General features: G+C 42.2%; 1 protein-coding gene across 2 annotated transcripts in view; it reads right to left on the minus strand.

The window, feature by feature from the left end:
- pacrg (PARK2 co-regulated) overlaps positions 1–23,181 on the minus strand; it is a 125,429-nt gene that overhangs the window by 44,825 nt on the left and 57,423 nt on the right. The window contains exons 3-4 of one of the 2 annotated variants that reach the window (XM_051385927.1): positions 18,572–18,743; positions 11,730–11,879 (exon numbers count right to left, since the gene is read on the minus strand). In XM_051385927.1, the coding sequence (XP_051241887.1) occupies positions 11,730–11,879; positions 18,572–18,743 (322 nt within the window). The remainder of the gene's footprint in view (positions 1–11,729; positions 11,880–18,571; positions 18,744–23,181) is intronic. The other variant, XM_051385928.1, reaches the window with a different exon arrangement.

Consider the following 23,181-nt stretch of genomic DNA (forward strand, 5'->3'; position numbering starts at 1 on the left):
TAACAAGGAAAAAGTGGAAAGACCGGATGTATGTAAACCACCACAGAAGGTATTCAAGATCCTTGACACTACAGTGTTTTGTTTAGGTTATCATGAACATTTGTTTTCTTGGATTTGTGATCTACAACATGGAAAGGTTTTTTTGTTGTTGTTAGAAACAGACACAAACACAGAAAACAGCTGCAACTGATTGGAAATGTTTAACAATCATTGACAGTGGTTTTTATACAGATTACTGAACTTGACGTCACATTGCAGCTCATTATTTACACATCTGAACAATTAATGTTGATACTTATTTCCCCTTTTTTCAATAATTAATTACAAACATTTTCAAAAACACTGTCACAGTTCAGTTGCAGACTTTCAGTCCGTAGCATGTTTTGAGGTCATCAGCAACATGAGAGTCTGTGAGAGATGCCAAGACACAGCCTGGAATATGATCTCAAGTAGATCATAGCTGGCATACTCTAAATTCCACATGCTGGTGTGAAGTGGACATATTGATGTTTATATCCCCTCTATTGATTTTGAAGGGCATAGACGGTGTGTGTGTCAGGGAGTGTGTGTATCAGTGCATGCATGCCTGTGTGACAGAACAGATCCTGAGAGTAAATAAGACAGTACTGTGGGAATTTTCTCAATGTTTGCACAGCAGTGACTGTGCGCCCTACTACACACACACACACACACACACACACACACACACACACACACACACACACACACACACACACACACACACACACACACACGCACACATACACACACACAGGTCCTGATTGTGGTCCTCTATGCCGGGGCGACTGGTGTGGTACCCATATTATTTACAGATGAAGATGCCATGAATTAATTATGCAAACAATGTACAATGTGCATTTTAAATTATAATACTGGGCATTGCCAGGAGCCTATTTAAATATTAATCTTTCCTTTATTAAATGAATTTTAACCATTAGCAATGTTGCAGCACTGAAAAGCGAAAGTGCTTGAAGCATATTCTTTGCAGATAAAAATTGCAAGTGGCTCCATTAATTTCTGAGCACACCATCAGCTGGCAGCTTGCATGCAAAAACATTGTCAAGCTGCATTTATCTGGTTGTTACTGGTTTTTGAGCTGAAAATAGAAGACCCTGGGAGTGTTGTGAGATTTGTCATGTTTGTCATGCAGTGTTTAAACACCAAATTGTGCAGCTCATAGGTGACTTGGCTCTTGTTGAGGTCTTTTTTAAAATGTGTCCATATATCTGAGGCTTGAAGGTTGTAGCTTCAGGGCATTGTTTCTCAGAAAATGCAGTTTGGCAAAACTGAGCTTTTATAGAGTATAACACTCAAAGATGCCATTAAGTGGCCAAGAGAGATAACTTTAGGAGCAGGTGGTCAGTGAGAAATAGAGATTTGAGTATTACGACCCCAATGAGAAAACACCCAATATGCTTCCAGCTGTGGATATTCATTGAATAGCTATTACTACAAACATTCCCTGTGTAAAATATGGTATTTTTTAGATAAAAATCTTGAGGATTTGAACTTTAAATATAAAGCCAAAACTTTGCAACATCAGTACTGTGAGAGGGAACCAAAGCAATAGGTCACAATAAACTGTAATAACAATATATAGCCGGACACTGAGCCAATCTTAGACCCCATTTACACTCATGCCACGTTCAGACTAAAAGATATCAGCCAGATAATAGCCCCGACCTCACAAACATGGATGAACATGTGTCGCTCGACTGTAGAGTGGACTGAAAAACATGGGAATGTTTATTTGGGTTGTTCTGGTTGAAGGCCTCTGAGGATCTCTGACTGACCGTCTGGTAAAACATGCAAGTCTTTATTCTCCATGACCCTAGTCCTTCCCCGACTAGTGGGTGGACGAACATAATAAGGTAACATCTGGTGCAGTGGATTGGCTTTCATTTGCTACATACAAGTGGAAGCTAAAAACACCCACGCACACACTAACCAACTCTGTTACCCTGAGACAAGTTGTGCTCCTCAGGTATTATCCTGGGTTGAAACAGAAGAGTGGATACACAAGTAAAGCAAGCTAAGTGCTATTAAAGTAAAAAGATAAGAGCAGCAACAACAACAAAAAATCTGTGTAATACTCCCATGGTTGAATAGGCCCACACGTGCATTTAAGTAATTTTACAGGGCCAACATGACCCTTCCTTTCCTGTAATTATTTTGCTCTGTGGTTATGCTTCGAAAACACGAACCACTGATCCATGTTGCTGAAGCATGATTAACCTCTATGTCTAACAGAGGTTCTACAAATTGTTAATATATATGACATGATAGGGATGAATACATATGAACAGGATGAATAAATTACAACCTATAAACACAACTAATGCAGTTTTTTTCCCTTTTGTTTGCTCGTTGAATTCTGCATTTCTTATTCATGAAAAATGTTACTTCCTTTAACAGACTACTGCAGAAATTAGTCCTAAAACCCAGAAATGAGTTCACATCTCGAAGTCAGTGGGTTTTTTGAATGGGTTTTTGGTAGATACGATAGGTCTGTGGCTAACACAAGCTTAAGAGATTTTCATGTTTTGTTCTATGATATAAAATACGTCAATAAATACACCACCGGTGAATTTTGAAGTTTTTAGTTGTGTTATAAAAGACGTTAATAACAAGTGATGTATTAAGTAATGAGAATACACAGGTTGTTAGGGACAATTGACATCAGCACGCCAAAAAGTAAAACCACTCACTAGTCTGCCTTTATAGCCTCATTGTGAAATACTCACGCTCTTTCAAACTATTCTAAATTGAACTTTTTAACATGTTGATTATAATAACATGATTATATTACAAATTGAAAGTTTAGTGGTGGTGATGTTGAAGTCATGCAACTGTGGTGTAAATCATTTATAGCCCAGCATTAGCTATTTACTTCTGGTAAAGCACTTACAGTTAAAAAATCATAAAAGAGGTCATTTGTGACTTGCTAAACAAAATGTGTACGTATAAACCTTTGGTCGCCACAGAGCTTATTTTCTGCAACAATCCAAAATGAGAAAAATCTAAATTGGCTTTCTATTGAAGGAATCACGACGGTGCTAACTTCCAGGATGGCCTTCAAAAATACGTCATCCCTGCAGCACTCTATTAAAAAGTATGACAATTTTGTCTTCAGACTAACTGAATGATAGGATAATTGTAAAATAAAGAGCAAGCATTAATTCATTTTAATTTAATGTCAGCAATCATTTTGTTAGTGTGTATCAGCCTTCTTCGTCAAATAATGGATATCACATTTTTTGCTATACTCAGGATACAGAGTATTGTACTCATATTTTGTGATGGCTAAGGGAATATGAGCCGAGGAGCCAGATGGAAACATTAGAGATGGGAGCCAGCTAAAAACTGTTGTCTGGACGTGGGACAGGACTTGGCTGGGACAACCTTATGGGGATTTGTGTGAGTTGTGGGAGATGTTGTGAGGGTGTCTTGGGGGGTTCTTGAGAAATAATGTGCATTAGAATGTTAGAATCGGGTTCAATTACATCCATTAGAGATAGTGAGGATAGTGACTGCTGCATGCTGACATGCCTGTGTGAGAATGAAGGAGATAAGGTTACCTCTGTCAAGGAAATGTGCTTAGAAGGGGCAATAATGGGGGTGGGTCTCTAAAGACACAGACAGACAGGAGACAGACCCCACAAATGATAGGTGTGGGGGCATTATGACTGACAAGGAAAGGACTCACTTGACAATCTTAATCCTAAACAGTGACCTAGACATGTATCTGTATCGCAAGGCTGAAATCATGCCTGACCTCTGTAGTCTCTTAAGATTAATGCATTTTTAGAATAAGTGAAAACGCAGTTCAGTAGTTCATAAAAGTGTCAAAGATCTAACCGTTTTCAGATTACATAATGTTCAAAATATTTCACTTTTCTGTTATCTTCAGTGTACTTTCATTTCTGCCCACATCCGACAAGCAGGGGAAGTAGGACTGTATCCTGACACTGATAATAAAAATCAATTTTATTTCTATTGTTTATTATGTGTGTCCTTGACTGGGACAACAAGTTACGGGGACTGTAGAAATGCTATTTGTTATTTGTTTTGCGAAACGGTGCCTTTTTTCACTTTCACGAGGCGGGCCTATTTGTGAAGGTGTGGCTGTTTATGAAAGCTGACAGGCAACCCTGGCGCAGGGTGCGAATGCTGATCCAAAGCAGGCTGGACAAATGTCTGCACACACACCAGCATTCTGTCACTGGCTGCCCGCGGAGATGTCAAACACAATGATGTGGTGAGAGGCTGCAGGAGAGCTTGCTGCTCGCTGCGAGGAAGTCATGACACACACAAAGACACACGCAAGGACACAGATTCATACACAAGAATACACGTGAAATTACATCAAAAAGCGACACGCTCATTGGCAATCAAATGGCTGACTTTCACCCACACCACACACACAGTGAAGGGGATAATAACAAAGCGGAGGCATCAACCCGATCCACGTTAAGACAGGAACGATCACCTGTCTTTAGAAACACAGCAAACGTTTGCACTATTCATCTCACTCTACTGTCTAATTTCGACAACTTGATAATTGTGTTACACGTGTCAGGCCCCCGGAGCCTGGACAATCCTGTGAATCGTTTCAAAGTGCCCCAAATTCATTAATTACAGAGTGTGTTAATCTCATTGAGATGGGGGGGAACGGAGAGAGGAAAAGGACCCTCATAACTCATCCAATTAGGTAATTGAGTGTTATGTGGATTAGAAGGAAAGAAAGGAGGAGCCCCGCTGAGATTGAGGACTTCTGGCTCCATCGTAAGAATACATACATGGTCGCCTACAGATTACAAGTAAGTATGTGTTAAACCTGATCCTATCCATCTAGAAGCTCAACATTTACTTAGAAGCTTTCTCTAACTGCCAACCCGAGGTCTTTCCATGATTGATTTTTAAAGGTTTAAGCATTGAAATTGAATACATGAAGACAGGTAAAGTAACCCAACTAGCATATATGACTGTGTGCATGTGTGGACAACAATTGGTCTGCTATACAAGCCCACATTGTTTTTTTTATGCAGGGAACTTAAGAGGGCATTCACATTGGATGTGTTTTTAGTATTGGAAGACATCTTTTTCTTCTTGATTCCAATTGGTGTAAAGTGCGTTTCATGCAGCTTATGTGCTTCTCCACATGGCATATTCAAAGTACCTCAGTTTCAAAGTTTAACTCCAACAATGTCATCAGGCATTTTTCTCATGTCCAATTAGGACAGAAGCAAGCCAAGATCTCCAAACTGAACGAAAACAAACACAATAAGGGACAGTAGTATTTGTCATTGCTGACCACCTGGAGCTATCTGATCTCATAGGCACACATTAAACAGAGAACTCAGATTTCTTTGTCCGTTCAGATTTGCAAGGGAAGAAAAAAATCAGAACAGAACCAGAAATGAAGCAATCACGCGACAATGTTAACCAGTAGCAGTCACAAGGGGAGAGGTGAGTGAGGCCATGCGAGTTCTGCTGGCCAGCCTCTGCACACTGCAGCAATTGAAGCGAAGCGGTACTTTGTTTACTGCCTGTGTGAAGATGCCAAATTCTATTTCATTTTAAGCATACTGCCAGCCTCAGGGCTCTGTGCCATTTAAAGAGTGGATCCCATAATTCCCCTAAGTGCTTCACATTGCAAAAGGCACTATGTACAAATTAATGAACAAATCAACAAACACAAGCCAAGTTCTTACTAAGGCGCTCCTCTCAAGCAATTAGTAAAAGTACATTATCTAACGTGATGGAACAACAAAGGCACAAATATATTCCAGATAAAAAAAAAGTGTCCATCGCAGTCTGCAAAGTAAAAAGTTTGAGAGGGTCAGTCATAGAGTATGATATGTATATCTATCGAGTGTGTGTGTGTGTGTGTGTGTGTGTGTGTGTGTGTTTTTGTTGAGCAGTCTGCCTGTCTGCCTGCAGAGCAGCCCAGATTATGCATGAATCGGGCTGCTTATCAGCTGACCTTTAAATTGGAGCCGCAGAGCGACTGCAGGCCCAAGGGCTGACGCTCATACCTGATTGGCTGCTCTGCCTCAGACCTGCTGACAATAGAAATTAACAGAGCCAGGTGGGCATATCCGCAGGCGGCAGAAGTATAGGGTGGAGGGGGATGAGGGGAAGTGGGGACTGCATTAATGTAAAAATATATTTCCACTATTTTCCGCAACTGTCTTTTCTTAAGCTTCAGGAGAAAAGGAAAAGTCATTATGTGCTGTGAAGCATGCTAACGGTGGAGCAGGTAAGAACAGACGAGCTCGGTATTACCTGGATTTCATCTCTTGCTCACTCATGCTATCTTTCCTTCCATCTCTCTCTCTTTTCTCTCTCTGTTTCTCCCACTCCTTTTGTATTTTAATGGCAGAGGGGTCTTGGCAGCCTGTGATTGCTTGATAGATAGATATCTCCTGTTGGAGAGGGGTACATGGAAGAGGAGACGGGGGCTGAGGATGAGGTGTGTGTTCTGTCGTCTGCAGGGACATGGAGCTCTGTGTGTCTGTAGAGGATGATGGATTGCATGGGGGCCACGGGTTTATGTGTGTGTGTATGCACGTGTGCTTGTGTCCCCTCCGTTGTGTCGCTATGTACACAGTGAAAGCATGGCAGTGAATTAATTTTTCACAACAGCAGCTGGAAAAGGTCATTAAATAAAACAAATGTTTGTGAATGGGAATCCCCAGGAATTAACTTCAACACCATATACGCAACAGTGCAGCGTCCTGGCAGTAAACGGGAGCATTACGTTGTATTGTGGACAAGAGCACAGGTGGCTGAGCACACTGGCATACGCTTGGCCTTCTGTCAGATTAAAATGAGGTTGAAAAAAGATGCTTTGAATTTGATTTGCCTGTGTGTATGTGTGTGTGTGTGTGTGTGTGTGTGTGTGTGTGTGTGTGTGTGTGTGTGTATTTGTGTGTATGTGTGTATGTGCGTGTAAATGTGTGTGTGTTCATGATGGCCATTTCACATGTGACAGTTACATGTACATGATCTCCATTCCCAGTTGATGGAGTGCCCTTGCCTCCTTGTTCCTGTCCGCCTGTCAGGGAGCTGGAGGGGTTATGGGGGTCACCCAGCTCTTCCTGTTTATTTCCATTCCAACGATCAGCGTGGGCTGAAAACTGATCCACTGTATACATAAAGACGTCCAACATGAGCTTTGAGCGTGTGTGTATGTGTGTGTCATATGATACAAAGCTAAAGCAGGCCCACGGGGTAAGACAGAGTGGCCAGCCACAGCGCTGCATCTGTCACCAACACAAAAACCTCACCAGTTGCCCAGGCACAGAAGACAGAGAGCCACTATCACAACCTCTCTCTAAGTGTGTGTGTGTTTGTGTGTGTGTGTGTGTGTGTGTGTGTGTGTGTGTGTGTGTGTGTGTGTGTGTGTGTGTGTGTGTGTGTGTGTGTGTGTGTGTGTGTGTGTGTGTGTGTGTGTGTGTGTGTGTGTGTGTGTGTGTGTGTGTGTGTGTGTGTGCGCGTAGGCTCAGCAATGCATGTGGGTGAGACCTTATCATAGCTGGCCACATTCCTAGCAGGAAGATAAAAGAGGCCAAATGAACCAGATCACTGCGGCGTGTGTGACCAATATACTGTATGTATGAGTGTGTGAATGCGTGTGTGTGTGTGTGTGTGTGTGTGTGTGTGTGTGTGTGTGTGTGTGTGTGTGTGTGTGTGTTGTTTGTGTGTGTGTGAGAGAGAGAGTTTGTCAGTGATGAATAGGAGTTTAAGGACCTACACCTTACAGATAAGCAGAGAAAATCATCAGGACAACAACAACAATGGTACAATGGAGGGTCAAATAAAAACCAGAAGAGCCCTCAAGGCGAACATCAACTACATTCAGACACAATGCATAGCCATGTAGACGCCGAAGATGTCTTGTAAAAATTGTGTATGGTGGTCACTGGGTGGGGTATTCTTGTACTACCCGTTGTATAATGGTCTCATACACATAGACTGGTAAAAATGTTGCCACATCTTGACTGAGATGTGCAACATACAACAAAAGGCTGAAATTATCAGCCAATACCAGGTTAGAACAGATTTATTGTATCATTTTGCATGTTGGCAGGTGTGTAAAAAAGCAGTTTATGCAGAGCAGTAAACTGCATAAATAAATGTTTTATTTGCAGCATATAATGTCTTTCAATTCAAGCTTCATAGACTTTTCTTTTATGTGGTTTATTTAAAGTGATTTTAATTAAATGTAATTACTTTACATTAATGGTACTGTCATTTTTAAAGTTTAAATTTAAAGTTTAATGTTCAACTGTAGAATTTATTTACTGAGACATGCTTTTATCAAATGTTTGTGTAAGCTATATGCAAAAGAAAAGCATATTGGCTGATATAATGTCATACGATTTTAATCATTTGATAATAGTACTGGCCTAAAAAATCTGTCTCTAAGGTAAACTATATTCAAGAATGTAGAACTCATTAGGATCAGTTTCAGAAAGTCGTAAAATGACATAACTGAATCAATGTAACTAATAGTGGAAAAACTAAATTACATAATGACAAAAGAGAAATAAATCAGTCATTAATGTAGATTGGTGATGTCTGCCCATTACCTTATCTACTAAATAAGGTCAGTATTGGCACCCATTTAAGACTCCAGAATATTGTCTCCTGTGTAGTTAGATCTGCTGACTTACAAAACAAACTCTCTTTCTCTCTTCCTCAGATGACGTACAGTAGATGAGTTCCCTTCCTTCGAGCCCAGAAGAGGAATTTGCTGGATGAGGGAGCACATCTCTCCTTCATAAGGAACGTTGTTGCATTTCATTAGGGGTAAGATTCATCACAGCAAGCAAACAAGAGAGCCGTGCAAATCGCATTGGAGGAATTCCTACACTATCCTCAACATTGTCTCTCTCACACACACACACACACACACACACATAAACACACACAAACACAGCTCATACGCAAAAGGCACAAAGCAAACAAAAGCTGAGAGAGCTGATTCAGGAGACAAAGGGGTACATCAAGGATGGTGATACTATGTGATTGCTCATTATTGTGCACTTCAAAATGACGCATTACTGTGTCAGTGGTGAGAATGGCAGCCGGCTGCTTGGTCTTAAACAGACTTTTTTTTTTTTCTCACTGAACAATGGAGCTGTTCCTTCTTCAGAGGCCTGGGTCCCAGAGAGGCTGAGCATGTGGGTCATGAGCGTGTCCTCCTGGTCAGAGGTCCAATGCTCAGCTCAGAGTGAAAGGACACCCGAGGGTCCATTTTGGAGACGGCTGTTAAGTTCCAGCTCTGACCCTGGAAAAATGGCTCAGATAAGGCCTGTATACAGACCAATTTAACAGGTCACAACCCTGTCTCAGAGTGGGAGCGACACAGCAGGAGTGTGTGAACACAGCCTAGGGGATCTGTCCCATGATGAGATGCTGGCGATATCTCAGTGTAACCCTGACTCTACAGCAGCGGCTGTCCTATTGATTCACAGCTCCAATGATTGGGGAGACAGGGACAGAGTCAGGTTGTGTGGCCTCAACTGGGGCAGTGTGTGATTATATATATATATATGTGTGTGTGTGTATGTCTGTGCGTATATGTGAGCATGTAGCAGAAGTCTAGTAGAGCATTATATGTCCGAGGCTGGAAGACCTAAACAAAAGTGAACAGAGAGATAGGGACAGAAAGCTGGGGCCTTCACCCACACTGAAGTCAACAGCTGCATATGGGACACAACAGATCTATTCATGACAGATGTACACAAATGTAGACACACACACACTTGGCACATACTGGACAGTGGCCTGGTTGTGGCTCAGGAGATAAGAGGGATGCCATGCAAGCTCTGTGAGTTACAGTGTGGGAGAGCCAAAGGGAGATGTTACCACACACTACGAGACAGTCCTCTGTGTCTTCTCGTGTATTAAACACAATGATCGTGTCTGTCTGCTTGAGGCAGCACGTTGGCTCCGCTTGAGACAGCCGAACGAGCGTGGGATGGAGCTGGAGGTGTATATAAGCGATATTAGATAATAGATGGACTTCAATGAAAGCTTTGATATCGATATAAACAAGCCACATAAAACAGAAGGGAGACAGAGACAAAGACACACACAGAGAGAGAAAGAGTATGAGAGAACAACAACCCTGAAATATTTGCGTATTAAACAGAAAGAACACAGAGTTCTGGTTCATGCAGTGTTTTGTCCCCAAAAGAGAACTGCTTATTCTCCTTATTTGAAGTCGTATCTTTATGTGTTAGCAGGGAGTGGGTGGTGCAGGACATGAATTGACAGCTTATCTAACATTAAAGCTAGTGGAAGAATACCACTAGGAAATATTCTATCTATCTATGAACTTATATAGTATATACATACTTTCCTTTGGTTAATGATTCTGTAATATTCAGCCTCAACTCTAACCGAACTTTAAGAGAAACTACTGGATGCCCATAAATTGCTGAACAGGAAGTACTGTCCTTGTTTAGCAGAGTGGGTCCTGTGCTTTGGCAGCTGGTTGGACCCCTCTCCGGCCCAGACTGGTCTCTCTGGGAGAGGTCAATAGCACGGACGTCTGCCAGGTGACAGGTTGGCTCAGGTTTAATCGATGCCCGCCAGAGGAGGACCGACACGCGGGCAGGCAGGTAGACAGAATGGCACGCTAACTACCAGGCAGAGATAAAACTATTCCTGGTGGGGTTCACCGGCCAACTGCTGAGCCTGCGCCGTGGCGGAAAAACTCACGCTTCAAAACGGTTTAGGGGATTGATTTGACAGCTAATTTACAGAGGAGATTTGCATACGGCCATGCGCTAATAAGGCAGGCTTTTCTTTTCCACCCTTTGTCTCTCACCGCTATCTCTTTCGGCTCTCTCCTTCCTTTTTTAGACCTCAGCAAATAGTAACAGATAATGTAAGCGAATTAAAGAGACAAGAGATTCAAATTGGATATTGATTAAGAGACTAAAGCCTTGTGTTTTCTCCTGTTAAAGCCTGTGTTTAAATGATTGATTCACAATGTCACTCCTCACATCCTACTGACTGCGTGGTGAGCAGTGTTCAGCATTGGTTGTGCCTCTAAGCCTTCAATGGGCCCACATCATGTCACACCATGCTAAGTGCTTTGACACTACCACACAAAGAGCCCTGCCTATCTGATGCCAATCTCCCCAGGTTCTGGTGTCACCCAGGTGGAGGCTTTCAGAGAAAGCAAGGACAAAGTCTCCTCAACACCCCCTAACAATGCAGCCTGACTGACAGCAGAAAGGACAAAATGGAGCTTCTATGTCAAGTGGATGTTTTCAGCGGTGGGAGGAAAAGGTAAAAGGACTGAGGGACATGCACATACATTGAATCCACAGAGAAAAGAATAGGTAGAAAACGGGATGCTTTCTACCTGGAACTGACAAGAGATACTTAACATCTTAGCATAGCATTTCTCAGAACTGAGCGGCTCTGTGGAATCACCTGGTTTAACCAAAGCACAGTCTTGCACTGCTATGCACTGAATACTTGTCACTGCCTTTCACAGACTCGTAAACTTTAGCTGTTCTTCAATTCACTGCCACAGAAGGAGCGTTAGTAGAAGAAATGATTTATAACACTAAGGGACGTGCTCACACAATGTCTGCTCCACAAAAGTGCAGAGACACGTCACGCTGACACACCATCTGCCCATGAATTAACACTCAGCCATTTGCATGGCTGGAACTCACTGTTCATGTTCTTGAAGATGTTGAGAATGGGAAGGATTTGTCTGTAGTATGGCACAAGAGCCTCTCCCACCATGTCCCCAGACATGACCAGATGCTGCAGGACTTTCAGGGTGGTGCAGATCACCTGACGGTTCCTCGTGTTCAAGGCATCTGGAAGGAAGGACATGGTAAAGGTCAGAAAAGGCTAAAGGTCAAGAAAAAGGCACCACAAGGACAAATATGTTTAAACAAGCTTTTGGGATGTAAACTAAATGTACAGGTTATTTGTTCAGGGCAGGTGGAGGTACAGCAAATGTAGAGTGATTCTAACAACTGCAACTATATGGTACATAAGAGTGGGCTTGGCATACACAGCCAAAATACGTATAGATCCTAAACCCCCACACACTCCCTTTCCCTTGAAAGCATTTCCTTTATAGCCGGGCTTTGATTTAGACTGGCTTGTCTGCAATCAGTGATTTCAAATGCACTGGGGAGGCAGGAGTAAGTGAGAGCCAATCACTGGGCTATTTGGCCTACAGCTGCACTTAACTCCGTCTTCCACTGATAGAGAGAACAAAAGGGAATGATGGTGGGAGAGATGGAGGGCTAGAGAGATCAAGAGAGACAAATACAGAGAGAGGGAAGGGGAAAAAATAAAGGCAAAATGTCAGAAAGAGAGATAAAGAGATGTGACAGGCAGAGGGCAAAGGGTTAGAAAATAACTGTGATTAGCAACTAAGACTGACATATTTTTCTAGTTCTTTGAGCTTGTTTTATTTGTGTTCTTTTAGTTTTTTTTTATGTGGACTTCTGCATGAATGCTGGTAATTCCCTTTGTGCAGAATGTCAGTTTAAAACAGCATACCCCAAGTGAGAAAAACAGACCTGAGCTATTTCTCTTTATGAGACCTAAAATTGTCGTTTGATGCCTGCTTTCACCAAAAAACGAGGATGGTAATGGCATCAGAGCCCCTATTTTGCCAGTAAGTACCTGCAACAACCAGAATGAAAGGTGTGACAAAGCAACATTTTCAATAAAAAGAGTCAAAACAAAGAAAAAGTGTGAGTACAGACACTGAAAGCTCATGGTTGATGGAGAAGAGGAAAAAATTTGTTAGCAGGTGGGAGAGAGAGGTAGAAAAGGAGAGGCTGGATGAGAGACATGGTGCTTGTTGAGAAAAGCTAGCACTAAAAAATTCAACTAAACACAAACTGCCTAAAATAAAAAAGCTAATTTTAGATCTGGCAAAATAACAACACAATTTGAACCAGATTTTTGGTCTTAAAGCGAACAAATTATGAAATGTGTTTACTCTTCAGTCATGTTGATGATGATAAAGCTCATTGCCACAAGTGCAATAAAGTATTTTACAAGCTACTAGGAGGCAATGCGACTAATTTGCTGAAGTGCCTGTTGAGTCAACAACATAAATTCACAGAAATGCACGTCTTTAACTGCTCTGCCACAGTCCTCCATCTTACTCATCCACTACAAGACATGTTACTAGGGATACACCAATCCAGCTGTTTCTCCTGATACCAAGTCCAACACCTCTACTTTGAGGATCCACCACTATCGACTATCTACTCTAACCAAATTTAAAATCTGTATATCTCACTGTATGTAAGTCATTGGAATAATTTTTATGTAAGATAACACAAGCTTTACTGTGGCACTAATACCCGGCACGTGTCCTAAGAGCTTTGTAACAACGCTGACAAAGAAGCTGTATTTATTGCAACCATCTGAATACTACTCGGCCATCCAAGCGTGTAGGAAAAACTACGGTGGTCGCCATGAAACTCTGAAAAAACGCAAAAGGCTTCATCTAGAGCCAGTGTTGGGTTTGTCTGTTTGGGATAAGTAGAAACATGGTGGTTCAACATGGCTGCCTCTGTGGAAGAGGGCCTGCTCCCTCTGTAGATAAAAACTCATTCTAAAAGGTCATAAACACAACGGCTGTCCCTGGACGGAGGTCAACAGTGACGTGCAGGTTAATGAAGAAAAAGACAACAGTCGGTTGTGGTGAATTAAAACACTTTGTAATATTGTTGTTTTATTACCTCTGTTTTCAATCAGAAAAAAGAGAGACATATCATCAGAAATCAAAACATCATTAATAACAAACAGTTCATCAGTACAATAACATATGCTGTAGATACAGTGTTGATTTTCATTATAGGGAATAATAAAGTAATGTTTATTCTACTCTTGAATAATTGCGTTCTTTGTCTAGCAAACCAATTTCAATGGTATCACCCTAACAACAACCATCCCCAGTGCCGCAGAGAAACTGTTAGAAGACTGACTGAGAGAGAAAAAGTGCAACAACCCTAAAATATTGTGTATGACAGTGAGAGCGCCCAGAGAAGAGCATACTGCATCACCCGCTGTCGGTGTTAAAACAGCTCATATGCAGATACAAAGCTGTCACAAGTACACACACACACACGCGCGCACTCACACAGAACAGTCACACACTGATAGTCACACAATCACGGGGGCATGCACACACACATTTAAAAGCAATGAGACAAAATGTCAGCCTCAGTCATAAGGACAGGCAGCGCTGAACACGGCAGCAGCAAAATATGAATGAAGTTATGCAACGCAGAGGAGTCATAAAGAGGCTAATACGTTTCACTCTCATCACGTTTCATTAATACAATTTTGTGTATGTGAGAAAAATGACCAGTTGAACCAGGTCCACTGTTTTGTATGTGTTTGAGTGTATGACAAGTTTGCTAAGGAGTGTCTTTGTCTGTCAGTGACAGTGTGCGTGTGTGTGTGTGTGTGTGTGTATGAGTGTGTTTGTGAGGCCTATACAGAGGACCAGCAGTGGAGATGATGCTGAATGAGCGAATGTATTGTGTTTCATGCCATCTCTCCATCTCTGCCTTAGTGTCTCCCCAGATAGACAAGCGCAGAGATATGTGCCATCACCAGGATAAGGTGGAATGTGGAATGACAGGAATTTCAAACCTACATAACAAACAATGAAATTCTAATTACCAGCCAGCGCAAACAATTTTCCCTGCTGTGACATTTGGACCGCGGGACTGTTCAATTATTCATCGGCACTCTCGCCTTGCTGGAAAAAAATAAAAAAATTAAAGAGCTGGGGAGAAGGAAGGGCCTGATATATTAATGCCAGTATAAAACCTGTGTTGGGACAAATCTGAATAAAGTAATAATCAATTCATGCTAGGACCTGTTTCATATTCAGTGTGAAAATAAAACAATGGTGACCTTGTATTCTGTTTCCTGTGAAATGTCAGAGGTAGAGTGACACGTCGGGGAGTTTAGCGGTAAATTGTTCTCGCTTATTGTATAAATATACTTTTCAGATCAGAAGAAGATGTTCCCGTGCAGAGGCGTAACTGAGGATCTTCTTGTAATGAAAGTCTCATTTTGGTTCAAAGCTGAACAAATGTTATGCCAATCAACTGAGGCTCAATGGAGGCATGGCTCTGAATCCTCTCCCCTATTTAAGGAACCCAGAAAAACCCAAACCACAGCATTTCAGTAACATTTTACCCTTTATACTTAAGTCACCATGGCAGTGTTTAGCTGAACAGGACCATTTTATTATTTCTTTACTTACAGAAATATCAGTGTTTCATATAAAATATTTTTCCATATTCTGTCTTCACATTCAGCTTTATGATTATTTAAGTAGTTACTTCTAAAAAACTCATTTTGGGAAAAAATCAAAACCACAAAGATGAATTAAATCCATAACTATTAGTGTCTTTATTTTCTTGTTTTTTCCCTGCTTAAATGTATACGGTAGTCTTTCTAACATGGGGTAAAGGGCACAGGGTTTACAGTGGGAAACAGTTTAGTCTTTAAGTCAGTGAGGACAGGGCCTTGAAGTATAATGTCAGCCAGAACCTTCTTCATTGTGTATTCTCATTGGGTGACCTGCAGTCATCATCAAAATTCACCAGGGCCTGACGTGACTCAGTCGCTCTGCAGATAAGAGCCTGCCAGCCACATTGAAGATGTATTAACGTCGGAGGAGAAAAATATATATCTTACCATTTTAGACTGCAGATGGCTTTTTACTCTCTTCCTCTTTCCTCCATCCCTTCTTCTTCCCTGCTCCATAGAAAAGTAATTAATCTGCAACAGAGACACGGACTGGCGGCTTTGCCTTGTGGTTGGCGAAACAGGCCTGAGTTTTAATAAACCAAGAAGTTAATAAGGAGCAGGCCATTTAAAATTCCATTATCAGTGCAAAGTGTGTGTTTTCATGAGGAGCATAACCATCACCTTTGGTCTGGCCTCCCAAAGGCAAATGACCAAAACTGCTGAGGGGTTTGAATTTATAAACTACTGTCTAAGTTATCGAGAGGCCCAGTCACTCTGTGTATAATATCAAGTTGATTGCGAAGTGGGTGCCATTTGATGAAGGGCAAAATGCTAATTAGACCGTCCAAATATTTAAACAATCTGTGAAAATATGGTGGCAAATCATGCACTTGTGAAACAGCATATGGCTTTGGACATTTATTCAATGAATTTTACCTTACCAAGTCATTCCTTTTTAGATAATTTAGAAAATTAAGTGGACAAGTAAATAATAGATTAAAAAAACGTAGATAAAAAATACAGTAACACCAAATAGTTTGTCACACTGTAAGATGTGTAAGTGTGCAGTATGTGCTCAGTGCAGTGTGGTAACAGACTCTGTGCCAGGGTCAGTCTGTCACTGTGTCTCTGTGTCTCCGACAGCCCTGCCTATTGTTGGCCGCTACGCCCCTCTGCCTCCACAGACGTCCAACACCCACACATAAACAGGGAACACACTTCAGATACACGTACACACCACCAGCCAACTGCCCATGACATGAACACTATCCCAGGCTCACTAGGCGCCACTTAAAGGCTCCCACTTTGAAACTGACACTCCACTTGGCAGCGGCGCCAAACAAAAGACAGTGTGTGTGTGTGTGTGTGTGTGTGTGTGAGAGAGAGAGAGAGGGACAGTGTGCCTATGCATGTGTGCTGAAATTTTCCAACAAAAGCCACACTCTGCATTCCTCTAACTTCTCTGTTCCTTGAACTTCATTGTGTTCGTCACACAAAAAACCTTTCCTGTCCACATCACTGTAAATTCTGATGTCTATTTTTGCAGTCATAGACCACTCCGCCCTGAGACATGACCTTTCCGCCCACCTCCATCTGCCAACTTGTGTGTGCGTGTGCGTGGAAACGTGTCAGCGTGGAAAAGGTAAGGAGGCACGACACGATGACACAGTTAAATGTAGCATGTCACCAGATTGCACATGGCAGATTATCAGGCATGCCTTTAGAGCCAACTTCTTCCGGCAAATGCAAAAACAAGGACGCTTTGCCCTGAGGGTTAATGTAATAATAGGTACAGTATGACTGCAAAACCAAATTAGGACTTGTCACAGGACTGGTTGTATGGTAATGTTAGAATCTGTTGTAGCGCAAGTGTGTAAGACAGGTGAGTCTATTCCTGGTAAAGTATGTTGTTCTATTTTTGTTGTCTGAGAGGGGTGTGAGAGTGACATTGTGTGTAATTACTCAAAAATATGTTAATGCATTGTAGATACAGATTCTCATGCATATTGATATTGATTTAAATTAATATTGAACACAATGTTCTTTAATGTATTTTCAAGCGAGGTCAATTACTAAGGATATTCGTTGTGATACCTCAGGTTAAGTTACCTAACATTTGGTATCCTTCAAGCTGTACTAGGCCTTTCATTTAATTTGTGCCCACAACCTGTGTGTGTAACCAGCTTCTGATTTATTTAAGGCTGCAGCTAGTTACACTATAAGCAACCAGGAACGTCTTCTAGACTTGGGATTTGTCTGAGATCAGCAAACAGCAATCAAAATGTAATGATGCTGTCATCAGAAGAGTAAATAATGAAATAATGACATGCAAAAATATTTATTAAGGCTGCTGTTAAACTCTCACTGAGAAGATTACTTGGCTGTCCTTCACTGAAATAATAATAATATTTATGTATAGAAAGGTTTGTAAAATGTATGCAAATGAATAAGATAGTAGGGCCATTTTGCTGTTGAAGTTAATTGAATAGTTGCTATATTTTAATAATTGAGCAATGCTGTGATAATGCTCCTGTGTGACTATAGAGCATATTTTAGTACTGATAAATAATACCCAGTTACAGATATTTCAAATGCACAAATTTTGTCTTTGGTTTCTCTCTCCTCCTCACTTGGTAGCTTTATAGCAGGGATCTCAAACTGCCGACTCGGGGGACATTCCTGACCCTACATAACCCTCCCTCCGACCCATGACACGATGTTAACAAAACATTTATTTTTTAAGTTGTTTCTTATAAATTTAAAATACCCCTTCATATACGGTTAAAATAAAAAATATATTTATTTTCACACAAAATAATGGGTCAAAGGTGGATAAGAAGAAAGCAGAAACCGGGATTGGTGATGTAAAATTTATAGAAACTGCTGTTTGTATTTCAAGTGGCCCTCCTACGTGAATCTAATGTGTGTCAAAGCCTGAATAACTTTCCGGTGGAATAAAATAAATACGTCAGCTGATCAGCTCTTCTGATTGGCGCTTATAGAGATTACCGATCAAACTACTTAGAGCGATTATCGGCCGATAACAATCTCAACACTCTTAACAATACTCTAATTGTATTTAAGCTGATGCAATACCAGTATTTGTAAAGCATTTCCGTAGTTCAGGATAACCACATTTCCACATCAGTGGCAGGGGAACACAGTGACGGTAAAATGACACCAACGCTCACAGGGTCGCTTGGGAAAAGGAGCTGTGTTGTGTGTGATTTGTAAACCATGAGAGTAGACACCCTCCCGGACTTACTTTTGATGGGGATGATGAGCTGGGGAATGACGGGCTGGATCTTGGGGCCTCCGTGCTCCAGCATGTCATGGACTCCCTGGCGGGCGAAGAACTCGTATGGATGAACAGTCTCACATAAGCCATCAAAGAACAGAGGCAGGTAGTGGTGGTAGTCTAGCTTCTCAATCTCCACCTGAGGACAGAAATTTACATTTACATTACAGGCATTATAAAACTACTTCTTTAAACCAGACAGGCCTACAAAGGGAGGGAGAGGGGGGTAGAGTTTCTGTCCTTTGCTCAAGGGCATTTCTTGGAACACACTGGCTGTTGATGGAGACATTAGCTAGCAGCAGGAATGAACTTTTTGTTTACTGGGCAGTCTCTCTCCCTACCCACCAAATCACCTTCAAGCTCACTCAGATTCACACCTGTGCACACAAACATACAAAAATGCACTCAGTGAGAGGGATCAAAAATGAAAATTTCAAATGTTCTCGAGGATATCAGTTATTGCCATAAAGCTCCCTTTCATTCTTTGCCCTTTCTCATTGTTTGTCCTTGGCTTTGTACAATATCTGGGGCTAAAGCTCCCTCTTGCAGCCATTTATAACCTTTGCAGTAAACACATACATACTCACACACGCTCACCCACATACACCCACACACACACACAGTGGCGGGGGACAGCTGTTCAGGAGATCATGACACAGCGGCATGTGGCATCTTGTGGGCTGACATGTTAACACCTGTTTACACCATTTACAGGACAGACAGAAAGACGCACGCACACACAATCAGGGCGGTAGATGAAGACATTCGTCCAGCTACAGGCCACGAACAGGCTTTGATGTTGTTTGGCTCAGCGTGTGTGTACTGTGTGACACATTAAAGTGAAGTCTTTCATGTGTGTGAAGCCATCAGAGTAAAGCCACTCAGGCACACTGGACTGGAACGAACAGCTGACCCATAGGAGGCTGTCCTTGAGCCATGTGTGTGTTCTGAAAACCATATGAAATGTTACGTTAGCCATGCAACAACTAGATCAAGTTACTGAGTGTGTATTTATAACAGGGGTGTCAGCTGTGGCACCGCATCCCAATGGCACTATTGTTGAGTGAGGGGTAAGAGGTTGAATGGGAGATTCTGTTTTTCATGTAACGAAAGGTAATCCCTTTGGTGCAGAAGCAAATAGCCCCCAGCAGCCTGCAGTCCTTGTGGACAGAGCCATAGGGAGACACTCACTCACTGTCCCCACACACACACACACACAACACACACACACACACACACACACACACACACACACACACACACACACACACACACACACACCCTGCTGGGTCACACTGGTCTGTGCTGAAATGTCACCCAGGCAGGGACGCTTGGTGCTTTCAAGTCCCCAGCTCTCGCTCAGCCGCCGGTCAGAGCCGAGACTTCAAAGCGGGGCAGACACCCCCCCTTTGCTGCCAATCTGCCCTGACACACATCTCCCCCACTGGGTAAATACAAAGACAGAGAACAAGAGAGAAAAGAGAGAGAGATGGCAAGATGGCGACAGAGACAGAGAGCTCACACTGTTAGCGCAGAGAGACAAGGCTGATTGCTTTGAGGCAATTTGCCGGCCAACCTTGACCTTTCCCTGTGCTTGGTCAAGATCATCATTGTGAGTCAGGCAGGCTGGAGACGAGTACAAAAGCAAACATGAGCCCACAGAGGAGAGGAGGAGAGGGGATGGAGGGGCAGAGAGAGTGAGGAGAGCTGAGATGAGACTAACACACAGCATTTCTTTCTAGCCAGTGGCAGTCATTGGCACACACGGACACATCATGCCACACAATGCTTTTTTAAATGTCTTTATTCACAAAAACAAGACAACTCTTAATAGCAACTAAATATTCTTTAAGTTGAATTCTCTCAAACTGGAAATCAGCAGTGTCCAGGATTGCAATCATGTAATATATATAATGCTAGAAAGATGTTTCTACATTGGAAATAATATTAGTCTATTTGATTATACTTTGGGAAACATGTAAAAATGGTGCTCTTTAAACACTAAAAATAAGAGGATTAAGAGGAATTAAAACTTAGAATGAAAGATTAAATTAAAATTGCAGGTTGAGAAATTGAAAGCAGAAAAGAAAATTTGCATAATAAGTGTTCTGGTGTGCTTTACTATAGGGCACAGTAGTACAGAGTATACGTGTTTATATAATATAAGTACATTGTGTATATATAATGTATATTCTCTTATCATATTATTTTCTGTTGTTTTTGTTGTTATAATATAGAAAGGGGGAAATTATGAAAGCTATATTTTAAGTCTACTGATAAAAGCTTTCACTATTTAAAGGGGAACTTGGCAACTCTAGCCATTTCTTCGCTGGTTTTCACTGTCATTTGTTGCCAGGCAACTTTTTCGTGTGGAGCAATGTCTACTGAGGTGGGTAATACATTCATCATTGCTTGTTCTTATAGCTGGCGTGGCTAACCGGTATTAAGGGGGGCGTGTGCGTTTATGTGGAATTGCCGTAAAGCAGTTCGTGTTTCTCGCTCGTTCTCGCTTCTCACGATACTTCCTATTTCCAACTTAACGGAACGGTAGTCCCAAAGTTGCAAGGTTGGTTTTCCGCCTGGGGACGCTAGGGGGAGCAGGGAAAGTCACCATTTTCACCGGAACAGGCCATTTAACCACCCAAATGATTTCTAAACGGGTTTATTAAGTTGAAATAGTTGCCAAGTTCCCCTTTAACACTGTAAATTATAAGGTCTCATTTAGGCAGAGGCACGATCTCACCTACCTTGTTGTGAACCTGAGATGTTGTGGGAATAATTACCTGAGAGCATTAATGTGGTGTTTTTGTGAGGATGCCTCTGAACTCTGGGACGCTCTTAATCAAAATCACATAAACAAGCACTTAGGGACTGACTGAAGATTCCAGTTAGCATTGAAGGAGTGGGGACAATCAGCAAACACCTTCACACACTCATGTTCTTACGTAGTGCACGTACACATACACACACACTCCCCGGGAATCTTAATCAGCGGCTGTGCCGAGCGGTAACTCTTGCATCCGTTATCGATTGTCCGCCCAGGTTTGTTTGTCTTTGGGTGCCTGTGGGAATCCCCCTGGAGTCCGGGGAGTCAATGAGAGTGGAGCACAGAAAGACTATCAGCCAAGTAGCAGCAATTAGCCCTGGGACACAGACCTGCATGTCTCCTCTGGTCAGCGCTACAACAGCAGACACACAGCAACAGAAGCAGACTACACTAGGAGCAAGCCTGAGGAAAGCCTCTGCTCATTAAACAAGAGTATCAGAGGCCCCTGACAGGCACAGGAGACTAGGAGGAATGAAAACAGCAGGTTGCCACTTTAAATACACAATAGCTGGACGTGATCGTGTGTGGGGATGTGTGTGAATACATGTGTGGGTGGATGGATGGGTGTGTGTGTGTGTGTGTGTGTGTGTATGTGTCCGTGTGTGTCAGTGTATGAATGCTTACATGTGACTCCCTTTATAGCCTCTGTGAGCTCAGATGTGATAAGCTATTGGGCTAGTTTGCCAGGGTGGTGACTCATTTATGTTATAAAAAGCTATGGGAAATATCACACAGAGGCTATACAGCAGGATAAGATACAGTGTGAAAGCGACAGAGAAAATGGGGGAAAGTGCACGTGTGTGTTTATGTATGTGTGTTTTTTTTTTTTTTCCAGTCTCCTCCTGAGGTAATTGGACTTCGTCAAGCTGACCTCTCTCATTCCCGCACATGGCTGTTAGCTTGTGATTGCAGCAGCAGGCAGAGGGATGTCGTCGATTTGGAAGTAAATGGTAAATGGTAAATGGACCTGTACTTGTATAGCGCCTTTCTAGTCTTCCGACCACTCAAACCACTTTTACACTACGTGAGACATTCACCCTTTCACACACATTCACTCAGTGATGGCAAAGTCTGTCGAACAGAAACTAACATTCATACACTTTCACACACCGATGCACAGCATCGGGAGCAATTTGGGGTTCAGTATCTTGCTCAAGGATACTTTGACATGTGGCACCAGGAGCTGGGGATCGAACGCACACCCTTCTGATTAAGGAACGACCCGCTCTGCCTCTGAGCCACAGCCGCCCGCGGAGGTGTGTGATTGGATGTCAGTTGATAAAATTACCAAAGAGTATAAATTAATTTCTCCCTCATGGATGGAGGTCAACTGTCCTCTACCACTGCACGTCCTTCTGCTATTGTGCATTCACTGGCTGCAGACACTTTTTTAAACCCCCCCCCCAACCATTTGATAAAAGCCCTCTATGAGTGATACAACACCCACATTCCATTTCAGTCAGAAAACATTAAAAGGTACATTAGACTACAAAAACTGCTGTTTCACTGTTGAAACTGCTAGCTAACCATCTTGGGTTCTAACCTAACCTTCAGTCTTACTAAAAGCATGAACCAGGCAGCATGCAAGCTATTCGACAATGATGCTATTTTCATTGATGATGCCATAATGACTTGACCTGAATTCAGCTTTTCGTTAACACAAGTACAGGTTTCTGTATTTAGACGAGCTGGCAGATGAGCTGCCGTCAATGCAGCTTTGAGGGGAGAACAGTATCCCTTTTGGTGCCAT

This window comes from Dicentrarchus labrax, unplaced genomic scaffold, assembly GCF_905237075.1.
Source record: "Dicentrarchus labrax unplaced genomic scaffold, dlabrax2021, whole genome shotgun sequence".
Taxonomy (NCBI): domain Eukaryota; kingdom Metazoa; phylum Chordata; class Actinopteri; family Moronidae; genus Dicentrarchus; species Dicentrarchus labrax.